Source organism: Manis javanica, chromosome 8, assembly GCF_040802235.1.
Source record: "Manis javanica isolate MJ-LG chromosome 8, MJ_LKY, whole genome shotgun sequence".
In the NCBI taxonomy this organism is placed as follows: domain Eukaryota; kingdom Metazoa; phylum Chordata; class Mammalia; order Pholidota; family Manidae; genus Manis; species Manis javanica.
The window spans coordinates 2,427,235-2,441,741 of NC_133163.1; the positions used below are offsets into that span (position 1 = coordinate 2,427,235).

Below are 14,507 nucleotides of genomic sequence, written 5' to 3' on the forward strand. Positions count from 1 at the left end.
CAGAGGCTCAGCCCAGTTCCCAGCGCGGGAGTTTCGGGGGAGTTGGGGGGGTGGGGGGCACAGCTGTGCGCTGCTCTTCCATGCTGACCGCAGAGCGCGGCCCCCCTGCTGCGCTCTCCTGCCCCTCCAGAGCTCCCCCTGATGCGCGGCAGAGCCCGGGAGGGGGGCGGCTCCATTTCCCCAGCCCTTTATTGTGAATGACCCGAGCAAGGCCGGGGATTAGCAAGCAGGGAGAGGGGCTCCGGTGACAGGCTGCGCTCTTAGGGGACAATCGCTTCAGAGTTCCCAAGAGAATAATATTTTGACAGTAGACGTCTGTTTAACAAAGAGTGTGAAATGTTACCCAGCCTCACACCAACCCCCAGGAAAACAAAGGTCAGCTTGAGCTCTAAGGACAGCATGGTGGGCACAGGGACTGAGCGCGCCCGGAGTCCCTGGCCCCTCGGGCGCACAGAGGAGGGGGCAGAAGGGCAGACCTCCCTCTGAGGAGGCCCCCAGGGGGCCTGCCCCGCAGAGGCCACCACTTGCCCCCTGAACTTCCTCTCCTTCATTTCCACCCTTTCATCTTCTCACGGAGTTACTCAGACAAAAACAATGTTGGCGGAAAAAAAAACAGATGACTGACCTGACTCAGCTCTCAGTCCCAGGCCTTTTGCTCTCAGTCTTGAGTGAATAAATTCTTCTTTTTCCTAAAAGAAGACAACTATCAGAACTCTGTCTTTCCATTTTCCCTGAGCCAGATCCCAACCTGCAGCGTGCTGGAAAAATCTGATGTAGATTCCTGAGAAACGGCTGATCTCAAAGCCCGTTTTAAATATGACCTGAATTTGGTTAAGTTTCATGCTTTGAAAACAAGATGTTTAATAAACTCTAGGAGGCACTATTTGTTTATAAATCCAGAGAGTAAGATAAATGGACTCCATTTGATTCAGCTCACCCAAATGCATAGAAGTATAAAGCTTGAATGATTTTCTTCTGGATTAGGGTATGTACACTTTTTTGTCATATAGTTGATAGTATGCTGCTGACAATTCTAAATTCCCAGGAAGAATGGGGCCACATCACAGAACCCCAAGTGTTGTGACATGAACACACACATACACCCACACCTCTGCTACTCCCTCCCTTCCTTGAAAGCCTCAAGATCTGCTGCTCTAAGAATGACCAACATGTCCTATGTACAGTCACAGATCCACTTCAAACTTGTGAATACACACACGTGATTATGCGACAGAGAAAAGGGAGGGGCTGAGACAGGCCAGTAACGGAAAAGCACTGCGAATACTCGAGGCTGAGCGCCCCCACGTGGCCAACGGTATTACTTCTCATTTGGACCTGAAACTAAACTTACCTTATGAAAAGTCAAATTCTGGTTTGACCAGAACTGTTGGTTCCATTCTTGTGTTTCTTGTCTTAATTCTCTCAGCTTCTGTTCCAATGGTGATTCATTTTCAGGGATGTAAAAGTGAACAGGTCGAAGGTTTGAATATTTATCTGGGGGTCCTATCCAATCATGGCAAGATTTTCTTGGAGGGCAGAATCTTGAAACCTTTAACAAAATGCATGGGGTTCACATAAACCAAAAAAAATTCCTAGTATTATAAAATTACCAGCCCAAATTTACTAAAGTCCCTTGTTGGCTTTCTCTAAGACTATGTGCCAGAGAATATCCAAATGAAAAGACCCATATAAATATTATCAACGTTAATACTATACTTTGGTGCTGGAACAGTTCAACATTCTGATGCAAAAAATAAAGGATCTCAACCTGTACTCTGCACCATATACAAAAATTAACTTAGAATGGATCAAAGACCTAAATGTAAAATCTAAAACTGTAAAACTTCTAAAATAAAATTTTGACCTCATATTAGGCAAATATTATTTAGATACAACACTAAAAGCACAATCCATAAGACAAAAAATAGATGAATTGGACTTCACCAAAGTTAAAACTTGCTCTCCTAATGACACTATTAAGAAAATGAAAAGGCAAGCCACAGACTGGGACAAAACTAACTTAAGTCTGAAAACAGCCCTTTTACACTGCTGGTGGGAATGCAAAGGGGTACTGGTTCAAACGTCCTTCCACTGGTGCAAGGAAGAACCGAGGATGACGCATCCCTGCCACAGACCCTATCCGACAGTAGTGGAGACTGCTAACACGCCGGCGGAGCAGCTCAAAGACATCGTGCAAGCTGAGAAGCCACACTCAGGGGGCTGCGCTCCATATTCTGCTCAGCTAATACTGTGGGAGAGACAGGTGCGGGGTGGAGGGAGGGGCTGACGACAAAGAGATTTTCCAGGGAGATGAGAATGTTCTAGATCTTGAATGGTAGTGGTGGTGTACGTATGTATCAGGAGTGAATTTTACTGTCTGTAAATAGGACTTCAATAACACTGGTAAAATAAAAAGATCGATTGAGTAATCAAAAGACTAGCTTTCCATCTGTCAGTTAACAAATGAATATAACTAAAATTCATGGGAGAAAAATACAATTCAATCTGAAAATCTCATGCCCTATTTCTTTAAAAAAGCAGGTCTATGGAACTTGACTTCCACCTCCAACACCAGAGTACCTCTGGTGAGCCCCCCACTCCTTCAACAACCAGAAAACTACCAGCAACAGAAAAGAGGGGGCCACACACACCGCAACACCCAGGAGCCGCAGGATGACACGCCAAGGGAAAGAGCCAGGCACGGTGCAACCCCACTGTGTGACGTTCTGGAGAAAGGACCACTTGAGTGGTTGCCATGGGGAAGGAGTGGAGGGGACTGGGGTGATGCTCTAGACCTTACTGAGGTGCTGACTGGAACAGCTTAACAGCTGTCATAACTCACCAAATGCATAGTTACAAGGTGTGTATTCATTCTGCTGTGGAGAAATTACACTGCAATAAAGTCAATTAAAAGAATGGTAAAACTTACAAAGACCAAAGAAATACTATATTGAATGTAACTGACATTTCTTTTCCATTTAGGAGGCACTTCATTCAAGACATTCCGGTATTTCACTATCACCATTATGAGGGGCAATGCCCAAAGAACTAAAGAGATGCAGGGTTTGCAAATTTTAGGTCAAACAGCTCTTTGTCTACTTTGTTGCTTACTGATCATTTAATTTGAAAAAGTAGAATCGCTAATAATTTTACAAATATAATGCGCAGGTGAAGCCACACGCTTGACGATGGCTCCCTTGGCGACAGCACACGGAAAGAAGCCCAGCAGAGGAGTTCCTGCCAGCGCAGCTCCACGGACACGCCTCAGCCAGCCTGTCCCGTCTCATCCCAGTCCCACCTGATGCCCTTTCGTACCAACTAGTATAAGGGCTTCAGAATTTATGCCAAATGTGGGATAAACACTCTCCAGTAGCCCAAAAGACCCAAAAACTCTTGTAACACTGCCACGGTGGTAGGGGTGGGGAAAGCCTGGACCTCGTCTATGACTGCTTCAGGAACAACGTTAGTTTTACCCGACCAGACAACCCCCAAGAATTCCACAGACAAACCGGGTCCCTGAACCTTGGTGCTGTTCACAGCCCGTCCTTTTTCCTGTAGATGTTACAACAGTCTAGGAACTGCCCCTTCTAAGTCTGAAAGAGAATCAGATGTGAGCATATCATCAATGTAGTGATACAACCTCACTGTTTGTGGTTCTTCCATGTGGCCGAGTCCTGGGCTACAAGCCCATGACAGATGGTGGGACCGTGGAGATGTCCCTGTGGAAGGACAGTGAATGTCCACTGCCGGCCTTCCCACGTGAAGGCAAACTGTTCCTGGCTTCCTGTGCTATGTCAATGGAGAAGAGAGCATTAGCCAAGTCTACTACATAATGATACCTTCCCAGTTCATGGCTGAGGGTGTCCAGAATGTCTGCGATCGAGGGGACGGCAGCATGCAAAGGGGGTGGGACTTTCTTCAATTCCCTGTAGTCCACGGTCATACGCCAGGAGCTGTCTGGCTTTCTCATGGCCACACTGGGGAATTAAAAGGACTATGAGTGGGCTTTATGATGCCCACCCACTCCAACTCCTGTAGAACTTCTCCAATTTCCTTGTGCCCCCCAGGCAATTTATACTGCTTAATATTTGCCACCCACCAAGGTACGGGCAGAGCTACAGGTGGGTGCTTAGCATGTCTCCAGAACTGCCTTTACCACAGGTACCTTCAGTCTGAACTCACCTGCAGGGGTCTGTAAGCACAGGCACTGCAGGATATCTACCCCCAAAATATATTCAGGGACGGGGGAAATGAACACGGTATACTCCTTTGGGGGTAAACGCCCCATCCCCAATGAGATTTGGGCTTTCTTCGCTCTAATTGCCTTCCCCCCATAGCCACCTGTCACAGCAGGGGTCCCGGGAAAACGCTCAGGGTTGCCACGAATCAGGGAACACTCAGCTCCTGTGCCCACAAGCACCAGGACATGTACATTCACAGGGGACCAATGAACTGCTAATTCTACATGTGGCCTCTGGTCCCCACCATGTCCCCCAAGGTGGGGACTTTGACCCCCTCAGTCGAACCACAATGCCAGTCATCCTCCTGTGGGGGTGAGGGCCCTGGCGAATCCTGAGTACTGTCCCCCAGGAAGTTTCGCAGGGACACGGGCCAGGCATGTGGCCTTGACTCTGGTTTCTGTGTCCTGGACCTCAGCGGCTGTAGCTGCTGCTCTGGCTTTAATTGGTGCCACGGTTCTAACAGATCCTGTTGGGCTGCCCATCGAGTTTTTCTCTCACTACCCCGGCCTTTATCAAATCAACCACACCTGGGTCCTCAAGACCTTCTTGGGGCCTTTTGCACTTCTTTCAGTTGTGGCCTGTACTTCCCTCCATGCCCTTATTGTTTCAGCCTCCCCCAGATCTGCTAAAGCACGAGTAGCCTCACTTATGGGGTGCCCTAGGTGGGGGGCAAGAGTATTCACTAGGGACCCACAGAGATGGGGGAGCTGTGTGCAGCACCAGGTTTCTCATTCCTACAGTGAACACCTCCTCATCGGGGCCCTGTGAGCTAGGCGTTCATGTAACTGAACATGGTTATGGATGGAGTCTTTGGCAGCGGCTTGAATGGACAGGCCAACCTATTGGATTCTGGTCACAACTATGGAAAGGAGCAGAGGTCCGGTACACCTTGACAGAGAAGCACCTGGCTGCTGTGTACCATGCCTTGCTGGCTATGGAGCCCATCGCCGAACAGCTCCAAACAAGGTAATAACCACCTATCCCATCCTGGGGTGGATGCGAGACTGGACCCAAAGGCCAAGGAGTGGCGTGGCACAGACACCTGCACTGGCCAAATGGGGCACATATTTACAGCAGCACAGCATGTTGGCAGCCGCGCTCAGAAAATAGCGCCCAATGCAGGGCAGCCGGAAGGCCCCGAACTTCCTAATGACAAATCATCCCACACCACTAAACTACATGCTAATTGCGCCTTGGCATAAGGACCAATGAGACCCACCAAATGGTTATGCTAGTAAGGCATATGGAGCCGCACCAACCAGGTCAGAGCATGAGAACTATATAAGCAAGCCTCTCCTTCCCCTCTGGGTCCTGCCCAACTCATTTGTTTCACAAAGAGCTGAAGAATAAAGCTTTCTGCAGAAGAATCCTGCTGTTGTTGCCGGCGAGGACAGGGCACGCGACAACAGCACCCTCTCTACTAGCCCGTTAAGTGGAGAACTCCAACGCTTATTGGGGCCAGTGACCTACACCAGTGGAAAGCGGGAAGAACTTGCTTTTCAGCCTTTGGTAGCCGAGACTCCTTATCAGGAGGGAAAAGCCCCTATACCTGAAGATGGTTGGTACACAGGTGGCTCCAGTCATGGGCAGCCCCCAAAGTGGAGGGCTGTGGCTTTCCATCCTAAGACTGAGACAGTATGGATGGAGGATGGAGAGGGGAAGAGCAGCCAGTGGGCTGAGCTGCGGGCAGTATGGCTCGTGATCCCCCAGGAGCCCTCCCCCATAGATGTCTGCACTGACAGCTGGGCTGTCAATCAGGGCTTGACCCTGTGGCTTCCAACATGGTACCATGCCAACTGGCTGGTTGGTCACCGGCCCCTTTGGGGGCAAGAGTTGTGGCAAGACCTATGGGCCTCTGGTCAGACTAAGACAGTTACCATATATCATGTGACTGGCCATTTGCCTTTGGCTTCCCCAGGGAATCATGAAGCAGACACTCTGGCCCAGATACACTGGCTAAAAGGAAAGCCTGTGTCTGATATGGCCCAATGGCTACACCAGTGTTTGCTGCAAGCGGGGCAAAAGACAATGTGGGCTGTAACCCCTCAGTGGGGCTTGCCACTGACCTTTGAAGAAGTCAGCAGGGCCCGGAAGGAGTGCCTTGTGTGCTCTAAGAGGGACTTACACCGAGTCCCACAGCAACATGGGATAATAGTAAGGGGGCCAATACCCCTTGTCAGGTGGCAAATAGACTACACTGGGCCTCTGCCCATATCAGAAGGATATCGGTATGCCATGACTTGTGTGGACACAGCTACTGGCCTATTGGTTGCTTTTTCTGCATGTCATACAGATCAACAAACCACCAAGAAGGGCCTGGAGCGTCTCTTTGCAGCCTATGGCCGGCCGCAGGTGATGGAGAGTGATCAAGGCACCCACTTTACTGGACATGTATTATAAGAACTGGTGCAGTGATTAGGGAAAAAGTGGAAATTTCATGTACCATATAACCCTGCTGGGGCAGGCATGATAGATAGGGACAATGGTTTGCTGAAATCTGGCCTGAGGTCGGACACCAATAGTCTACAGGATTGGTCAGTTCACCTATGGATGGTGCTGCGGCGTTTGAACGAGAAGCCCCGTGAAGGAGCTTTGAGCCCGGTGGACGTGCTCACACACCTTGCCGCCTCTCCTATACAACTGTACGTCCAAACCAAAGAGGAGCTACTGAAGCCAGGATACGGGCAGCAGAGCAACACCCTGCCGCCAGCCCCTGCTGCATCAAGCCCTGGGGACACTGTTGAATGGACCTGGCCCTGGACATTTCAACACATGGACCAGCGATGGCCAGCCCTTCTGGTACCTTGGGGGAAAGGCCTGGAAGCTGGCCTCCTGTGTATTCCTGGAGTAACAGCAGAATGGCCCCCAAAGGTCATGGTAGTGTACCCAAAACGTCCAGGAGGTAGGAGCATCTTGTGGGGATGTTTTGTTTTATCTTTATGGCCAGTGCATGTAGCCCTATATATCGACCCATCTGTCACTCCCACAGGGAGGGGGGTGAAAGTCTAGTAACTAGACCAGGGCGAGATCCCATTCCTGCCACTGTTTTATCACAAGGCCACTCTCTTGCATGCATCCTACCTGATGGACAAGATTTGCCTACGCTGGTGTCATTAAAACATGTATCTTACTGCCCTTAAGGTTATTTTCTCCTACAGTCCTTGTGGCCTGAATGCACCCCCTGGCTGCAGCTGCCGTGTGATGACTGCTCTGAACCCTCGGCTACTGCCTGCCTGGGGAATGGACGGGCTATGGACTTAGTCTGCATGGGACTTTGGACCTAGCTGAATCCTCCGGCTTGAGGATGGTCATGATTTTATTGCTGTTGCTGTTGTCATTAGTCTGGTCACAAAGCTCCAGTTTTCTCACCCAGGGACCAGTGCAGAAGGGGAAGGAGTAGACTCTAAGGCGAGATTTCTGGAGGGGTGGCCTGTGGGTAAAATTGTACCAGATTATCTTGCCTGGCTTTGGTGCATTTGCATATCCTCAGGGGTGGAGAGAAGTTAATCTCCATATCAATGGGTAATTACCTGGGCAACTGAGGGCTTATCGGAACCTGAGAGGTTAAGGGGAGGGGCTTGCTTGCTTGCTTCTTCAGAAGCAGAGGAGGGAGATGGCACTGGACTGCAGTTTGTGAGCAATAAACAGATTTGAAACTTTATTTCTCCCTTTGATTTTGGTTTTTATGGGTATTTCGCTCCAGGATTTCCTCTCCCTGGACTTACACCCCAGTGTGGGTTTGACCATCATTTAGGTCCCTGGACTCAAACCTTGACAATTAAGGTAAAGAACCCAGTGTGGTCTGAGAAGAGAAATCGAGCCATTATTTAGGAAACACGGCTTGTCAGTTTTCGCTCCAATGGCCGCCACTAATCACCACCCACATGTACCCCGCAACCTCAGAGCTGGCATTCCTGAGAGACTGCTAAAGGCAGAACCACTCCCTGGCATTCCCATTTTCTCTTTTTCTTAGATGCTAGAACCTTTGTAAATCATCTAAATTCCACAGCATTCTAAAAATAGGAAGAATTTAAGACATGACAAGGATGGCACTGGGCTTGGCCCGGAAGCAGGTCAAAGAGCTTGGGGCAGTCAACACTTGGCATGAGTGACGGCAGAAGGCACCTCGGTTCTGCAGGCTCTGCCGTGACTCCTGGGAGGCAGCAGCGCGGCCAAGCCATGTCATAAAGCACACAGGGACACGGGTCACGTGAAGGCCTGCTCACGTCCAAGGACACGGTTAGTTTCTGGGCTTCGCATCCCAGCTCTTCCTTCAGGACAACACGGGCACACTTGTAAAATTTTAGTAAAAATCTATGGGATGTTCAGCTCAGCAGAAGAATGATCAGCGTTCAGGAAACTATTCTGGGCCTAGAGTAAGTGAATGAGCTGGAACTGCTGAAAAGTATGGTCCCCTCAGACTTTCAAGATGTTTCTATTTACAGTATTTTAAAAAAAATGTAAATTGTTCAATAGACTCTTCCCAGATTAGGTAAAAAAAGTGATAGCACTTGAGTGAAAAAAATTAAAAGGTTGATAGAAAATGCTCAATCACTGAAAAGAAGCTGTAAGTAATGAGTTAAAGATTTGAGGTCAATTCTTATCACAAAGAGGAGTGCTCCCCAAAATTCAACCAACATTTCCAGGGCAACAGTGGAGCCTCAGAAATGAAGGAGGCCCTTTGTAAATAGGGGGAGAGGAAATCCCGGAGTGAAATACCTCTAAAAACCGAAATCAGTCAAAGGGAGAAATAAAGTTTAAAACCTGTTTATTGCTCACAAACTGCGGTCTCGGACGGTCCTTCTCCCCGGCTCTGGAAGAAGCCAGCGAGCAAGCAGGCCGGCCCCTCCCTTTAACCTCTCAGGTTCAGACATGCCCTCGGTTGCCCAGGTAATTACCCACTGACAAGGAGGTGAACTTCTCTCCACCCCTGAGGATATGCAAATGCACTAAAGCCGGGCAAGATATGCTGAAAAGTCACAATTTCACCCACACCCTTGGGGGTAGATGTGGGGGTTGCAGGGACAGAGGAACAGGGGGAAGGTCTGGGGACAGTGGTGAGGAGCCCAGTGGAGCTGCCCCAAGTCCAACACAGCTGGGGAGGTTTCATTGCAGGCTCACTGACAGACGGATGCATAGCATGCACTCCACACATGACAGTAAAGTACACCATACCCTTCCCTGTAAATTCCACATAGCCAACCGATTCTCACAAAGTGCTTATTAATTTTTTAACGGCTGTAGTGAGATGTAATTCAGATACTATAAAATTAACCCTTTAAAGCATGCAATCCAGAGTTTTTGGCATGTTCCCAGAGCTATCTGATCATCACCACAAATCCCAGAACATTTTCATCTCCCCAGAAAGAAACCCTGTCCCCGTTTGTCAGCATCCATGTCCCCACCCTGGCCGCCACTGCTCCACTCTGGCCCTACGCAGCTGCCTATTCCAGACGTTTCTGGTGAGTGGAGTCACACCAAATGTGCTCTTCTGTGACTGGCCTCCTTCACTCCATGCTGTCAAGGCTCATCCAAATTTCAGCATGTGTCGATGCTTCCTATGTGTGCTGAATGACGATCCATAGGATGGACACACCGCCACTTGTTTATCCATTCATCGGTTCAGAACACTGAGACCGGCTCCACTCGGGGGCTAGTATGAATAATGCTGTCATGGACATTTGTGTACAGATTTTTGTGCGGGCGTATTTTTTCAGTTCTCTTGGGTGTATAATGTACAGAGGAAAAGAACTGCTGAGTCATATGGTGACTGTGTTTAACCATTTGAGGAACTGCCAAACTGTTTCCAAAGTGGCTGCGCCATTTCACAGTCCTTCCAGCAGTGTAAGAGTCGGTTTCTCCCCATCCCTACCAACACTTGTTACTGTTCTTTTTTTTTAAAATTATAGCCACTTAGTGGGTATAAAGTGGTATCTCACTGAGGCTCTTTCATTGATTTTTGCCAAATTCTTATATTACTCACCAACCCCTGGTTGCAAGGGACTAACTAGCTGCAGATACAAAGGTCACTTCAAATCAAGGACAGGATGAAAGTGAAGCAAGATCTATGCCAGACCTCACCTATTTGTAAAGGATGCGAGAAATTACCTTGCTGAATTGTGTAATGGCTTTTGAATACTGGAAGAACATTTCTTCAATTTTGGACTATTCAAATGTAATAGCAGCAGACAAGATACACTTCTTCATTTAATCCACATCACAAACATTTTCTCCTCACTTCCCTGAATCTAAACAATCAGGAAAACAATAAATCAAGCCCTGATTTGGAGCATTTGCCAATTCCGTGGTGCAAATACCTCCACCATGGACAATATCAAGCAGTGGTGTACCATTTTATGGTATTTCCACTATATAGGTACAATAAATGTAAATAACCTCAAAAGCAGAGATAATTGTAAAATGCAGTAAAACAGTATTTTAAGTATGTATTATCACCTTTAATGTAAGTGTGTAAGCAACCTTTGGCAATGGCTGCTTATCAGCAATACTCCTGAAAATGTGTGCTGGGCAGGGATGGGAGAGAGAAGTGGAGAAGTGCACGCACAGCAGTCACCCCTTGAGCGTGGCCCCTGCGGCTGCAGGTCGCAGCCCACGCAGCTTCCCCCCACCCCGGACACGCACCCACTAACTAGGTCAGTATGACTGTTTCATCTGCATTCGCCTCTTCTTGCAGATTCAAACATCTCTGTATGTGACAATGTTCACTTCTGCTAGTTCTTCTGAAGAGTCTCGGTGTCACTGCCCAGTAAGAGGCACAAGGTGGAGGGTTCCCAGCGGAGGGCTGCCAAGTCATTTCCGTTTCAAAAGGACCCAAGGGGCCTGAATGCATCCTTCCAGTGTGAAAGGGCCCTTATAACAAAGACATCCCCATCTTCTCCCTGAACCTGAACTATGCTACTCGCTGTCAACACTGAACACCGATTTGACACCAGCCTGACGTGAGCATCCTTGTTAGAAAGATGTAGCAGGGCTGTAGTACACAGATCTTTAACATTCTATCCATCATTCTAAAAACAATATACAATCACATTTTCTGTTTTTGTTTTTGTTTCAAGCCTCCTAAGAAACACTGCTTTGCCACAAATATTTCTGGACTTCTTGCCCAAAGCCTTTGCATCGGCTCTGTGTACATATTCTTAGAAACTAAAGGTAACTGACACAAAAGCATCCATCCCCCAACACACACACACACACACACACACACACACACACACACACGCACACACGCGCGCGCGCACACACGCACGCACGCACGCACGCTGCAGGACGGCCCTCGGAGATGTCAGCCCAGCCAGAAGCAAGGGGACGAGAGGGCGTGTTTCACCCCAACTGCTCTTTACCTGTTTTACCACCTTCCAGAACTGCACCCCAGGCTTTTCTTCTCAGGGGTTCCCTATCAGATGTTAAAAGGAGCCACCCCCACAAGTTATGGCTTTTCTGAGCTACCCACAAGGCAAGCTCAAAGGGGCACCACGAGCATTCAGTCCCTTTTCCGCCTTTCTCTTAGTTACTGTTTATATAACCTGCTTTACTGCTGAACTCTGTGAACCAACTCTTTCAGACATCTTCAAGTTTCCATTATAATTTGAGAGATTTTATATTCAACTGGGGCAGACGTATAGCTCCTCTGCTTTCCCCTATAAACACATATTCCGTCTTCCTTCACCCAAGAACCACTATTTAAAAGGGAGGAAGAAAGGGGCCTGGGGAGGAAAAAGTCCTTTTGTAAAAGAATCCCTTTGAGGTCTGAATATTACCATCCCTTACGGCTCCTACAGCACAAACACATGGCAGGGGCATGTACCTGCTGTCGTGGGCACGGCTGATGGGGGAGCATGCTGGAACCTCACAATTCCACAGGCCAGCGGCCTTCCCAGAGTGAGGAACTTGTGTGTTCCTACCTGTCCGAGATTTTGTTAGTGTCTGGCGGCAGTTACGCCGTTTTTCCCTCTTCAGCTGTGAACGGGCTGCCCCACACCGGGTCTCTCTCCGTCCAGCTCTGCAGACCCAGCCTGGCTCTCCAGCCCTTCTGCTTCACAGCAGACTCCTGAGCTCTCCCGTACTCCCCCCCGGGGCCTCTCCCAGCATTTGGGGGGCCTCTCCCAGCATTTGGAAGACCTCTCCGCAGCACCCTCCTTCCCAGAAGTGCTGGGCAACATCCGTGACGAAAGGAACAAGGGTCCTGGTCTATAGCCCCAGCTTTTCTGGGATAGGGACTGAAAGCGTTTACCTTCTTGTAGTCCTCGGCCTCCCATTCCAGACAGACCCCAGACACACCCGCACAGCATCCCGCTGCGCACAGACACACAGCACGTGAGGACCTGGCTGCACGTCTATGCTGGGAATGCAAGGTTTGTTTAACATCAGAAAATCAGTCAGTCCTGATGGAAGAACACACCTCCAAAGAAAGTCTTCTCAAAAAGGAAAACATCAAATCTGAGTGTGGTCAAGGCTTTAGATTGCAACCGTCAACTGACTGGAAAAACAGATCAGAGCGACATTTTCCAGGACACCATGGGGACGCAATCAGCAAGGTCCCTACCGGGGAACTCCGAAGGGCATGTTCTTCCCGCCCCCACACAGCTTTAAAGAGGAAGGAGACAAGAGTCAAAACCTATAGATTAAAAGAGACCTAATAGATTATCAATCAGTTACAATCTGCAGACCTTCTTTGGATCCTGATACAAGCAAACTGGGAAAGAAAACATGACATTTTCTTTTCTTTCAATCAGTAATTTTATTTCATTACTTTATAGTTGATATACAATATTATATTGGCTTCAAGACATTTATGGCATTTCTAAGATAATCGAGAAATCAGAACAATGCACATTTGCTGGAATTAAGGAACTGTTGTATTTCTAGATGTGACAATGGTACTATGTTTAGCTATTTTTTTAAATTCCGTATCTTTTAAAGATACATATGAAATACTTAGAAATGAATTACTATGACTGATATTTGCCACAAAATTATCTGGGAAGGGAGACTACACGGGTTGGGGGGGGGATGAAGTAAACAGACATGAATGGATAATCGTAAAAGCGGGAGTGTTAGATACATAGTAATTCTTTATATTCTTCTATCTTTGTACATGTTTGAAATTCCCCTTAGACAATAAATCATGTAGTACTCCCGGTTAACAGAATAAGGGGAAATCATGTAATCATTTCACCTGATAAGGCAAAAACAGCTGGTGATGTTAGGGCCCTGGACTGAGAGTGGGCAGCTCCGGTGTAGTCCTGGCTCTGCTGTGTGACACCAGGCCAGGCCCTGCTGCTGGGCCCAACTTCCTCACCTTTGAGACAATGCAGTTAAGCTACATGTTTTTTTTTTCCAACTATTTATTGAAAAGCTTTTAAATATGAGAAATGCCCAAATTAGCTTTAAGTCCTGCGATTAGATTTCTCAACATCTTCTCATGCATCTTGAACCTCAACTTCCTCCTTATGATCCTGATTCTGAATCTACCCTTGGAGGGTTGAGAATCATTCTCCTTAATGAATATATAAGCAAAATACAGGATCAGACAGCTTCCTTATTTGTTATTTGTAAATATTACCTCTCCATGCTATGCTCCTGTCCTTTGTTCTTTTTGATCCAAAACTACTGTAAGAAAAATTTTGACTCACTATTCTGTGGCTATAGGAACTGTAACATGCACATTCCTTATGTGCAAGCATCATGATCCCGAGGAAATCAGTCCTTCCGACGGCGTCCACGCTTCCCCACCTGCAGAATGGGGATGATAACAGCGCCCACTTCATAGACTCACGAGGATCAAATAAGCTAAAATACACAAAGCATTTAGAACAGCACTGCAAATACTTAACAAATGTGACTTATCATGTTAACGACATTCCGGGCTACAAGCAAATATTACTGCATATAATGCAACCCATGAATCTCTAACTTGGGAGCTTATTAAAACATCATAAATCCTGATGTTATATTGAGGTTATACTGGACAAACCGAGAAAATAAATAAATAAATAACCTGATGCCCAGGCCACATCCCAGACCAATCACATCACAACCTCCAGAGGTGGACCCCAGTACTTTCTAAAGTTTTCCAGATGAACCCAAGCATGCAGACAAGTTTAAGAACCACTGACCTAAACTACATAGATAAGGAATAAGCAAGTAAGCAGCAGCTAGAACACTTGAGAGCTGAGTTTTTAAGTTGGGTTTGGAAGGAAGAGTGGTGCCTAACTCCAAGTTTTATAATACTTTTCTATTAAAAAC

At 47.6% G+C, this 14,507-nt stretch overlaps 1 protein-coding gene across 2 annotated transcripts in view; it reads right to left on the reverse strand.

The window, feature by feature from the left end:
- The window catches only part of COA8 (cytochrome c oxidase assembly factor 8), a 31,146-nt gene that overhangs the window by 14,713 nt on the left and 1,926 nt on the right, over positions 1-14,507 (reverse strand). For both annotated transcript variants that reach the window (XM_036991445.2, XM_036991446.2), the window contains exons 2-3: positions 1,352-1,549; positions 626-689 (exon numbers count right to left, since the gene is read on the reverse strand). In XM_036991445.2, coding sequence (XP_036847340.2) covers positions 626-689; positions 1,352-1,549 — 262 coding nt within the window. The remainder of the gene's footprint in view (positions 1-625; positions 690-1,351; positions 1,550-14,507) is intronic.